General features: G+C 65.0%; 3 protein-coding genes across 3 annotated transcripts; 1 reads left to right on the plus strand and 2 right to left on the minus strand.

Annotated features, from left to right (window-relative positions):
- Window positions 1-50: 50 nt before the first annotated feature.
- MNEG_8660 (DCC family protein) lies at window positions 51-1,345 on the minus strand (the record flags this gene model as incomplete). Its single annotated transcript, XM_014042867.1, has 4 exons — window positions 51-143; window positions 533-762; window positions 1,028-1,082; window positions 1,343-1,345. The coding sequence occupies 4 exons, from the start codon at window positions 1,343-1,345 to the stop codon at window positions 51-53; spliced, it is 381 nt and encodes a 126-aa protein (XP_013898321.1).
- A 2,571-nt stretch (window positions 1,346-3,916) lies between these two features.
- MNEG_8661 (hypothetical protein) lies at window positions 3,917-7,164 on the plus strand (the record flags this gene model as incomplete). The annotated part of the gene is made up of 8 exons (XM_014042868.1): window positions 3,917-3,956; window positions 4,230-4,320; window positions 4,582-4,789; window positions 5,227-5,319; window positions 5,543-5,677; window positions 6,014-6,237; window positions 6,479-6,564; window positions 7,157-7,164. The coding sequence occupies 8 exons, from the start codon at window positions 3,917-3,919 to the stop codon at window positions 7,162-7,164; spliced, it is 885 nt and encodes a 294-aa protein (XP_013898322.1).
- Window positions 7,165-9,067: 1,903 nt separating this feature from the next.
- Window positions 9,068-10,698, minus strand: MNEG_8662 (oligopeptidase B; the record flags this gene model as incomplete). The annotated part of the gene is made up of 5 exons (XM_014042869.1): window positions 9,068-9,203; window positions 9,625-9,725; window positions 10,024-10,081; window positions 10,296-10,386; window positions 10,668-10,698. 5 exons carry the CDS (start codon window positions 10,696-10,698, stop codon window positions 9,068-9,070), a joined length of 417 nt encoding a protein of 138 aa, XP_013898323.1.
- Window positions 10,699-10,900: the final 202 nt, after the last annotated feature.

Genomic DNA, 10,900 nt, shown 5'->3' on the forward strand with positions numbered 1-10,900 from the left:
CGCGTGGGCTGGGCAGTCATTCCGATGCATGAGGTCGTACCCCGGTCACTTCACTCTGTGATGAAGCGGCTGGCGAAGGCCCCGGAGTCGGCCAGGCGGCAGGCGTCGCTGCGGCCAAAGATGTTGTAGCGGTTGCTGGCCACCTGTGAAGGGCGCCAGGGGGCGTGGCAGGAATATACTGAGGGTCTCAGTGGCATGGCGCGGGGACCGCACAGGGACGGGCTTTGTCAATGGGACTGGCGTAACAGTCGACCACGCCATTCATGTATGTGAACGCACGTGTGCTGAGTCAAGCGCACTTGCACCCACACACACACACACACACACACACACACACACACACACACACACACACACACACACACATGCAACCCCCCCCTACACACACAAATCTTACAAAAGCAAACCAAACAATCTACACGCGATCAAACACGCGTTCACAGGCGTTGCAAGAGGGGCACACACGCTCCAATACAACTGCCAAATGCACCCCGCACGCGCGTGCGCGCACACACACCGCAGACCAGCCGACCTGGTCATATAGAAAGTCCCGGATCGGCAGCGGGAACGGCTCCGCGAGCGCCGCCAGCAGCGGAAACGGCACCCCCAGCCGAGCGCCGATGCGGCGCACCGCCTCGGACTTTAGGTAGCAGCCGCTTTTTTCCACGAGCACGATCGAGGATATGTCATCCGGGGAGCGGCCGCAGCGCGCGAGGAGGGCGCGGCCGGCGGGGCTCTGGAGGGCAGCCATGCGGAAGGCGGCTGCGCGCGGGTGGCGACGGGGGCGGACGGTGAGTTGTGAAAGCATGTCGACGTGGTGGTGGGTGTGCCGGGCAATACGAGGGATTTGGGGTTGAGGGCTTAGGGTGTAGGATTTTATCGGTTTTGAGAAACCTTGCCGCTGTTTCACCGGAACGGGCTGGTGTAGTGAGCATGCTGCTGGTTGAACAATGGCGTGGGGTGCGGCGTGTGCTGCTACTCCTGCGGGGTGCTGTGTGCAGCGTGCGTCACCCGAGTGACCACCCACCATCCTTGTCGAAGTCCAATACGATGTTGACGCCGTTGTTGCAGAGGTTGCACACCTGAGCAGGGCAACACGACGCCAGGGGCAGGGGTGGCGGGCCGATTTGCAAGCAGATTGGACAAGCGTGTCACCCCGTGGCCATCTTTGATGAAAGCGCGCGCCCGCGTCCCTGTTGCCCTATTGGCTTGCCAGAAAACACGTGCAATGTGGTCAAGATCGCAAAGACCATGCACGTCACCCGCACAACCAGACATGTCTGCACAAGTCTTCAGAATCACCGTCGCCCGCTGCATTGCTTCCCCGTCGCTTTTTCCCCACCATGAAAACGCACCCCGTCAAACAAGATGATAGGCCGCTGGTCTACTGCAAAATAGTCCTTCTGCTGCTGCTGTTGCTGCTGCTGTTGCTGCTGCTGACTGGCCGGTGGGAGTGCTGCGCAGCGACCTCGGCGCACGCTTTGCTCGCCACCAGACGCCCGCTTTGCCGCACCGACCAAGGAGCTGTGGGAGCAGCGCCTGGAAACATGCAATGAGCCTGTTGACTGCATGGTGTGCGTGCAGAAGACCGTTGTGCGCGGTCCCAATCTTTGTGTGATGTCGGTCGACGCAGCCTGCAAAGACGATCTTTTATATGGCCTCGGATTTCTTCCAAATTATTTCTCTGTCAAGTTCGCAATCAAACTGTGCAGCCATGCATCGAGGAGTTGGGCTCACACTCCCCTTTGTCGCACGAACACACCCGGATCACTGCAGTTGCCCTTCCTGCCGTGCGCAATCATGCAAGCCGCCGTCTTGCCTAATAGGAAAAGGGATTGCCAAGACGATATGACAGCTGATGAAGCTTGGCGATCGCTTGATGATGGCACTGCTGCCGCGAGCGCCACCCCGGGCGCAACTGCGGACGGCGATGGCCACTGGGCGGGCTCGGGTATGCTTGGCGACACGAGCGATGCAGATAGCTCCAAGCAGGAGGACAGCTGGTGCGCGTGGACGCGGCGAGGGTGGCGGCGCTCCGTCGATGCCCGGGGGTACTCCTCTACACCACCTGCCTGACCTGGGGAGTGCATCTCTTTGCGGCCAACGCGCAAAGCCTGCGCATGCGGCAGCCCTCAATCGGTCCCCAGCAACCTCCCACGTCACCTGAGTCGCATGCTTGACTTCGTCGCGCACTTGCACACACGGCAGGCCGTACCGCCCCTCTGGCCGACGCATGTAATCGCCCACGTAAAATCCGGCCACTCTGAACTCCCCCACCACCCCGTTCACCGCGAGATGACTCGCACGTCTGGCCAATCCATTGCACAACGACTTGCAGGCGCGATCTGTACAGGGTCGTAGTCGGCTCCCTGCGCGCGTCCTCCGCCCACTTCAGCGCACTCACGTTGGAGTCTCTGGCCCTGGGCTGGTCCGGCCTGTGCCAAGCACACAGCGATGCCTGGGACGACGTGCCTGGGGAGCCCTGGGGCCCAGACAAACGGGAGGCGATCCGCGAGCTGCTGCGCGCGGCGAGGTGCGCTCTGTGCCGCGGCCACAGGAATTGTGAGGCTGCGCGCGGGAGGGACACGCCTGCCCGTGTACCCTGCCACAAGCAGGGGGGACGGCTCTGTCGGTGCAGGAGTGTGGCCAGATGTTGCTCAAATTCTTTGGTCCTGTCGTGCGAGCGCGTCCATCCTGGGCGCCCGTTGCTGAGCTGGGAGCAGCAGACCCAGCCCCCTACTGCGGCGGCTGCAACACCGCCGCAGGTGGGTGTGTGCGTTCATGCCGGACTTCAAGACTGGGGCAGACGTGGCAAAATATCTGGAAGTGCCGGTGGGTGGTGCGCTAAGGGAGCAAACGGTCTGGTCTGTGACGACAGAGACGCAGCGGCGCCAGCAAGCAACACGTCTTTCGCAGCATCGCGCACGCTGCATGTCGTGAGCCGCGAGCTGCGTACACGCTGCGTGCCGCTTGTTGCGTGTCGCATCCAGCATCTGCATGTGGCACTCGGAATGATCCTCATTGTTTGCTTGAGAGGGGGGGACCTTGGGCTTTGGCTGCTGCCTGTGTTGTGCAACATGCTGGGCGCGTGTGGGGGCGCGGGGCGCTCGGGGTGTCGCGAGGGGTTCGGGACGGGGTGGGGCTCTCGCAACACACTGTTTTCACTAGTTCTTTTTACAGTCAATCTGCCTCGAAGTTCCTTCTCCAAACATCATATGGTCTGGATTTTCGCGCGCAACTCAACACATGATCATGTGCACACGCACTCCCGCCAACACATGCACACACACACACACGCACACACACACACACACACACACACACACACACACACACACACAAGCACATGCACGTGCGCACTCCCGCCAACACATGCACCAACATGCACTCGCACACACACACACACACACACACACAGATGTGCACAAACATTCACACATACGCACACACACACACCAGGAGGAGGACGTCGTCGCCTTTGAGCCAACGGGCAAGCCGCTGTGCCCCGCACACTTTGTGGCGGTGGACGCCGCCGGCCGCCGCGTGTGCGTCGTCGTCAGGGGGACCACCACGTGGGCCGACAGTGAGTGGCGCCGGCCCTGGTGCAGGACCAGGCAGCACCGCCCTCTTCACTGAACCCGGGTGACTACACCCAAGACCGCGCCGCTGCCATGCCGTGGCTGATAAATCATGATTGGGATGTTGGGCGAAGCTGGGAGCAATGCCAGCTGCGGCAGTCAAAGTTGGGGCAGCGACCAAGAGGTGTCAGCAGCGGCTGCGCGTGGCGCGGACAAAAAGCGCCTTTTGCGTCACGCCACCACCTGGCCGTGCTTGCCTGCCGCACCCCCATGCTTGCAGCCCGTCACTTCCTGCACCCTGACTCGTGCGCCCGCGCCCCGCAACGCCCGCCCCAGCCATGACTGACCTGGTCGCGCACACCGAACCCTACATGGGAGGTGAGGGCCGCGCCTGCGGATGCGACGCCTGCGATGACCTCGGCTTAGAATGCGCGCCCATATCTCGGTCCTGTGCGCGAGCACCCCGTCTGCATGCCCGGCGCTCCCCGTGCAGCCACAGCCCCCCCCCCCGGGCTGGCGCCTGAAAACAGACTGGAGTCAGACAGCTCTTGCTTCCCGCAGCCCCGGCCCGCTCTTTGCTGCCTCCTGAACGCGTCCAATCGGTGACCAAACATCCCCTCGCCTGGCCTCCTCACGGCCGCCCGCCTGCAGGCCACTGCCACAGCGGCATGCTGGCCGGGGCACGCGCCATCCTGCAGCAGCGAATCGGCGCGCTTGAGGTGCTGCTCAGGCGCAACCCCGGGTGTGCGCCTGCTGGCTGCTTTCGCGCGGGGGCAGGGATGGGTGGGCCGGGCTGCGCTGCTTGTCTGCCGCTGTGCACCGCTGCGTGTGGGCGGACGGGGTCCCTGGCTTGCTGGAGGCGCTGGCTGTGTGCTGATGCCCATACGGCTGACATATGTGGCTCCTTGGCTCGATCCTGTCAATCTAGCTGTCGCCCCACGGCACCTGCCATCGCCCTCGCCCTCGCCCTCAGCCCGCTACCTCCCACACCCCCGCCCCGCAGCTTCGAGGTTCACTGCATGGGCCACAGCCTCGGCGGCGGCGTCTCCGCCCTCGCCGCCCACGTGCTCACTTGCGACCCCTCGTATTCCGCGCGCCTCGCGGCCGCCGGCTGCGGGGGCGTGCGGGCGACCGGGTTCGGCTCGCCGCCTGTCTTCACGCGGGAGCTTGCTGAGGGGTGCGCGCCGTACGTGACGACGGTGGTGCACAATGTGAGCGCAGAGGGCGGCCCGCGTTCGTCGGTTTCTTTGCAACAGCAGGGCTGCCCCGCTGAATTGGATGCCGGCTTCCGATGCATCGTTCCCTGCGCAGGCCGGGGCAGCGGGTGGCTTCATCCAGCATCACCAGCGCGGCCTGCATTATGGGTGGCTTTTCTTGCTTGCGCTCAAGCACGCGCGAGGACGGGGTTGCGGTCCCTTGAGTGCTCCTCCGCTCGCAGCGACCACCAACCCTCCTCACCACATGTCCGCCTTGGCCGCGTAACCGTTCCTCTGAGGCCCATATCACCTCTGAGCCCCCCTTGTCAAAAGGTTGGACATTGAATTCAAACCCCTCACCCCTCAAAAATTCCAAGCGAGGAAACAGAGGGAGAATGTTTCACGCAGATTCACCCTTGATTCACCACCCCTCTCCCACCGCGCCACCTCAGCACGACCTGGTGCCGCGCACCTGCGTAGCCAATCTGGCGCAGCTGCAGCGGGAGCTGGAGGGGCACAGAGATGATTTCTTCGGCCGCAACAAGGTGTGGGGCCTGGCTGGGGCTCTTGTTTGGGCTCGTGCAGGGCCAGGGCCTTGCCAGTACCACCTGCGTGTCACATGGGTCAGTCGCACCCAAAGTCACATTTGACGGTGCAGGCGGCGCTTCCAGGTACTAAGCATGGCACCTTTCTCGTTTCTCATTTCACTTATGAACATACCATCACCGTGCCCCTTTACATCCTCTTTTTCACTCCCCACTCAAAAAGGTGGCGGGCTTCCTGCGCGACAGCGGCGCGATCTCAGTCGGAAAGCAGGCAGCGCGCGCGCTGTTCGACGCCGCAATGGCAGGCGGCGCCGCGCGCGCCGCCGCGCGCAGCCCGGCGGCGCAGGCGCTCGTGCAGGTGGGGTGGGCGGGGCGCGGCCGCCTGCACCACCGCCGGCGGCAACGCCAGCGGGGGTGCTCTGTTCAAGAAAATCCCAAGGCTGCAGACCCTGAGGAGAGCCAGCAATTAGGCCAGCGCCTTGTGCACACGCGCGCGCACACATACAACGACGCCTTGGTCAACCGAGTCTTGACCAGGCGCTTGGGCAGCGTGAAGCATTGCGCTTGTCTCTGGGAGCATCGACTACGTGGTTGGGCTTCGTTTTCGCAGGGGTGCTTCTCTGTTTGCAGCCTTGCAGCCTGCCACACACGCTCAGCACCCCTCCCCTCCGCCCCGCCGCAAAATCGCCGCCAGGCGGCCGCGAGCAAGTTCAAGCAGCTGCACGGGGAGGCCATGGCCCGCGATGCGTCGGGCGGTGCCGGCGGCGCCGGCGGGGCGGGAGCGGGGCCAGGGGCAGCGGCGGCCACGCCCGCAGGGCTGCAGCCTGGGGCCGGGGAGGAGGCGCGGGAGCAGCGGCGGCTGCTGCAGGAGCGGGATGCCGCGGCGAAGGCGAGGGCGCTGAGCTGCCAGGGCGGCAGGTGCGGCACCGCCGCCTGCGGAAGGCGGAGATGCGCCGGGCGGGCTTGGCACTCGCTATGTGCAGCGTGGCTTCGCAACCGTTTGTGCAGCGACATGTGTCATGTCACCTCAGTGCCGCTGCCGCTGCCCAGCCTCGCTCACACGCCCTGCCACCCATGCACCCATCCATCTACCAAGCCGCGCGCTCACCCGTGTGCCCATCCGCACTCATATTCTCCGGCACACTTAAACCCCACCAAGATTTGAAATGGAGGAGGCAGAGGCACACCACAGGCTGTTTGCACCCGGCACATTGCTCTACCTGAAGCGCTGGCAGGAGACCCCAGGTGGGTGGACGGCTGCAACGGCAGGGCCCTGCGGCCAGGGAGGCTTGAAACCTTCGCGGCTGGGGCCGCAGACAGTTTGAAAGCCGGGCGGCGCTGGCCGCCTGCTGCCGCCCGCAAGACGGTGATGTCATTCGCGGAGGGCGGGCCTGCCTTGAAATCAGCCGCCCGCACCGCGTACGGCCAGCCTGAGCGCTGCGGCCCCCGCGCCTTTGGCCCCCCCGCTGTGGGCGACATGGGCCCCGCCGCCGTCTCCCCCCATCACCGGGCACGGTTGCCGCGCCTCCGGACCGCAGGCGGCGCGGCGCGCCATTTGCTGGTGCAGGCGCCCCCAGCTGGGCCCCGCGTGGGGCGCATCCTGATCAACAGATCCATGCTGAGGTGCGCGGCGCATCCTCCACTGCTCGGGACTGGCAACAGCATTCGAAAGCCCGGCACGTCGCGCGCAGCATGGCGCAGCGGAGCGCCGCGACGCGGAGCGCGGCGGGCTGCAACGCCTTGGGGCCCCCTCGCAGCTCGCTGCTCGCCCATCACCTCCCCCTACAAGTCAAGCAGAGCCATGCACGCGCCAAGCCTGCTGTCCCTCTGGCTGCAGCTCCCTAGAGTCGCCGCCCTCCCCATTTTATGAGCCAACATCCACCCACTCTCCTTCCAACACACACACCTACAGGGACCATTACATGGGCCCCACCACCCAGAGCTTGTCGCACTACTTGGAAAGCCTCAATCCTCTGATAGAACTGGACGACGCTGCGCCAGCAGCCGCCGCCGCCGCCGCCGACCCCGGCACAGCCGCTGGCATAGCTGGCCTAGCTGCGGCCGAGGGCTTCGCGGATGCCGGCGCGGCCGCCGCCGCGACGGCGGACGACACTGCGGCGGCGGCGCTGGGAGGGCTCATGCTGGAGACGGCAGCGGTGTCTGGCGAGGGGCGGGGACAGCAGCCGCTGGCTGGGGGAGCGACAGCGCCGGCGAAGCAGTCTGATCTGGACACAAGGGAGCCAGACTGGGCGTCAGCACCCGCTGTGCCGGCAGCGGCGCCGCCGCACCAGCAGCTCGGCGCGGCGCACGCCACGACGCCTGCGACCCCCGCCACGCAGGTGGTGCCGCGGTCGGCGCCGGCGGCGGCGGCGGCGGCCGCCTCAGCTCCTGCTGTCGCCCACAGCGGCGGCGACGCGGCAGCGCCCAGTAGGTTTGCGTACTTTGGGTCCAGGATGGCTGCCGCCGCCTCTGCCGGCCTTGCGGCCGCCAAGGCGGCGGCTGCACCTGCATCTGCGGCATCGCCAGCGGCCCCCAATGCATCCTCTACACGAACGGTTTTTGGTGGGTCGATTGTTCCAAACCTCTCCCAGGCGACGCCAGAATTGGCCCCTGCACCTAGTCAGCAACAGCTTGCACCAGGGGCTGCTGCGGCGGGCGACGCGGGAGCCGTGCCTGCCGTGCCTGCAGTGCCTGCGTTGGATGCAGCACAGGGGCCGTCCACAGCAGCTTCTGGTGCCCCAGTCCTGGCACCGGCGGCAGCAGGCCCGGCCGGCACCAGCAGTGGCCCTGAGGGCGGAGTCAGCTCCTTTGCGCGCCTGGGGTCCAGGATGGCTGCGGCAGCCGCGGCGGCAGCTGCTGCGGCCGCGGCTGGCCCAGCCAAGGGGTCTGCACCCCAAGCGGCTGGCGCGGCAGGGGTTGCGACGTCGGGCGCGGCTGCCGGGTGGAGCTCGTTCGGCCGCCTGGCTTCTAGAGTGGCAGTGGCTGCGGCTGCAGCGGCGTCGTCAGCCGCGGCCGTGCCCCAGGCCGGCGGTCCGCCGGGCCAAACTGGCAGCCAGGGACGCCGCAACGATGCCCACATCTGAGTGAGTGTGGCGCCGCTTTGGAATTTTCGCTTTTGAGGCTCAGCAGGTCCCTCTGCGGCAGCAGTGCCTGACCACGTCGCTGATTACGCACGCACCAAAAAGCAAAGCGCATGGCAGAAGCATGATGTGGGCGCTATATCCTCGCAACATCGCCTCTGCTTGCCGCCGATCGGCCTCCGCTGGTAGTAGTGTTTTCGACTCCCATTGGTCCCTCATGCCTTGCTGTGTGCTTGCTGGCCGGAATGCCACCGTCATCAGGGATTGCTTGTTGTAGATATGACTGCTGCATCAGACCCAGTCGCAGGCTGTGGAGTGCCAACGTGTCGTGAGTAACACTGTGGCCCCAACACAAGCTTGCTTGTTCCTCAGCAGCAACCGTCAAGAGCAGAAGCAATTACATCCAGCGCAGGAAATGCGCAATTAGCAAGTGTGCACCCTATAAATAAATAGATACATGCCTCCTGGACAATGATTACTCAGGGCTGGCACATAATCAAACCAAACCTGCTGAATCACGGGTTGAGGCATAAAAGAAAGGCGGCGCCAAGTACCTTCTCCCAGCCACCGCTAGTCTGTTCGGGGTGGGAACAGGACGCGCCACAGGAACAGGTGACAATGCGCAGGTGCAAGCGGCGCCGGCGCCTCCCGCTGCCGCCCTGCCTGCTTCACGCCACTGATGGGCTGGCGGCCGCGGTGGGGGGCTGCGCGGGGCCCGAGCCCTTGAGTGGCTGCGTTGACAGCTGGCCCGCGGTCTTGAGGAGGAAGGCATACTCCAGGGCCACCTCCTTGAGACGCTCAAACCTTGGAGGATCGTGTGTGTTGGGGGGGGATGCGCGCGCGCATGTGCGCGCGTGTGTGTGAGTGTATGTGCACACGCGCACGTGTGTGGTGAGCGTATGTGCACACAGACACGTGTGTGTGTGTGTGTGTGTGTTTGCTCGCGCACGCACGCGCGTGTGTGTGTGTGTGTGTGTGTGCGCGTGCGTGTGTGTGTGTGTGGAATAGATGAACACCATGGTCTTCCAGAGTACAACAGGCGCATCAGAGGCGGCCTTGACGGCTTGGTGCAGCAAGGCTCCCAGCCACTTCCACCAAGCCAGCAAAGCGCCCCGCGTCTGCCCAGCGCAACGACTTTCCTCGCCCCACCCGCAAGCTCGTCTCCACAGTGCCCCCCCCAAAACCCCCCAGCAATGTTGCCAGCAGCAGCCCCCGCCGGCCCCACCTGCCGGTGACGCTGAAGTGGCCGGCCCCCAGCTCTGTCTTGAGCAGCAGAAGGTTGTTGTCGGTTTTAGTCGACCGCAGCTTGGCCACCCACTTGGCAGGCTTTGGGGGGAGGAGGCAACGTGAGGATGCAGCGACTTGTTGGGAGTTTTGGTAAGCTTTGATACTCAAATCCCGAACCCAGGTGGGTGCTGTGCGGCACTGATGTGGCAGGGGGTTGCGGCTCCCACCGGCGGGATCTGGGCAAAACGAGCAAATACATGACAGGCCGGCTTGGCTTGGATTTGTGAGGATTCGTCAGGTATGCACGCGGTCAGTGGGCAAGCAGCCTGCGATGGGATGCAATGGGATGCAAAGGCCGGGCACAGGAATCCTCCAATCCAGCAGATGCGGTCCCCACCTCCCAGTAACCGACGCGCGGGTCGTGGAGGCCGGCCGTGACGAGAATGTTGGGGTACCTGCTTGCACGAGGTGCGGCGGCAGTGCACAGGCGCAGCCCTCGGTTGGCGAAGTCACGGCGGTGCTTGCAGCGCGGCCTCGGCATGCCTCACGCCCCTGCATACACCCTCGCACGACCCCAGTCGGCCCGCAGCGTGAGTTCGTCCAAAAAAATTTCGCTTGTTGCGCTCCTAGCTATCAAATTAATGTGCATAATGAGGCAGTGCTGCTTACCGCTGCTGCGTCACATTGTCCACCGGGCTGTAGCTCTTCATGTAATCGTAGTACTCGCGCTCCTTGGGGTTCCCCCACTCCTCCCACTCGACTGGGGGGCGGTCCGGGCGGCCGGGGATGGATTGCGGGTGAGGCAGCATGCGTTAGCCGTGAAGAGGCGTCGGCCCCTGGTTTTGGGACCTCGGGCAACCGCCTTTCCCAGTGCGGCGCCTCAACACCCCCTTCCCTCCCCCCAAAAAGCAACGCCTCCTGCAAGCCCCATGCTGCTGAGGCCTTCCTATGCTGGCCCAGCGGCGGGCCCACAAGAGCCGCGCGCGTCGTTGCGTGGAGAGCCGCATCGGTCGGTTGGGGGCCTGCCCTGCCCCTGCTCACTTGTGGTGAGGGGGATGGTCTCGTCCAGCATGGTCGTCAGGCAGTCCACAAACGGCACGCCTGGTCGGAAGTTTGAGAGGCAGCAAGGGGTGACATGACCGTCGACTTGCAGGGGAGCGCTGGCAGGGATGTTTGCAGCTGCAGGAGCGGCGCGACGGCCAGCGGCGGCCGCTTTCATCCGGCGCTCCTGAGCGCGCGCTTCTCACGCGGGCGGCCGCCGCCGGCCGCGGGAG

Source organism: Monoraphidium neglectum, assembly GCF_000611645.1.
Source record: "Monoraphidium neglectum strain SAG 48.87 unplaced genomic scaffold scaffold01668, whole genome shotgun sequence".
NCBI classification, from domain to species: domain Eukaryota; kingdom Viridiplantae; phylum Chlorophyta; class Chlorophyceae; order Sphaeropleales; family Selenastraceae; genus Monoraphidium; species Monoraphidium neglectum.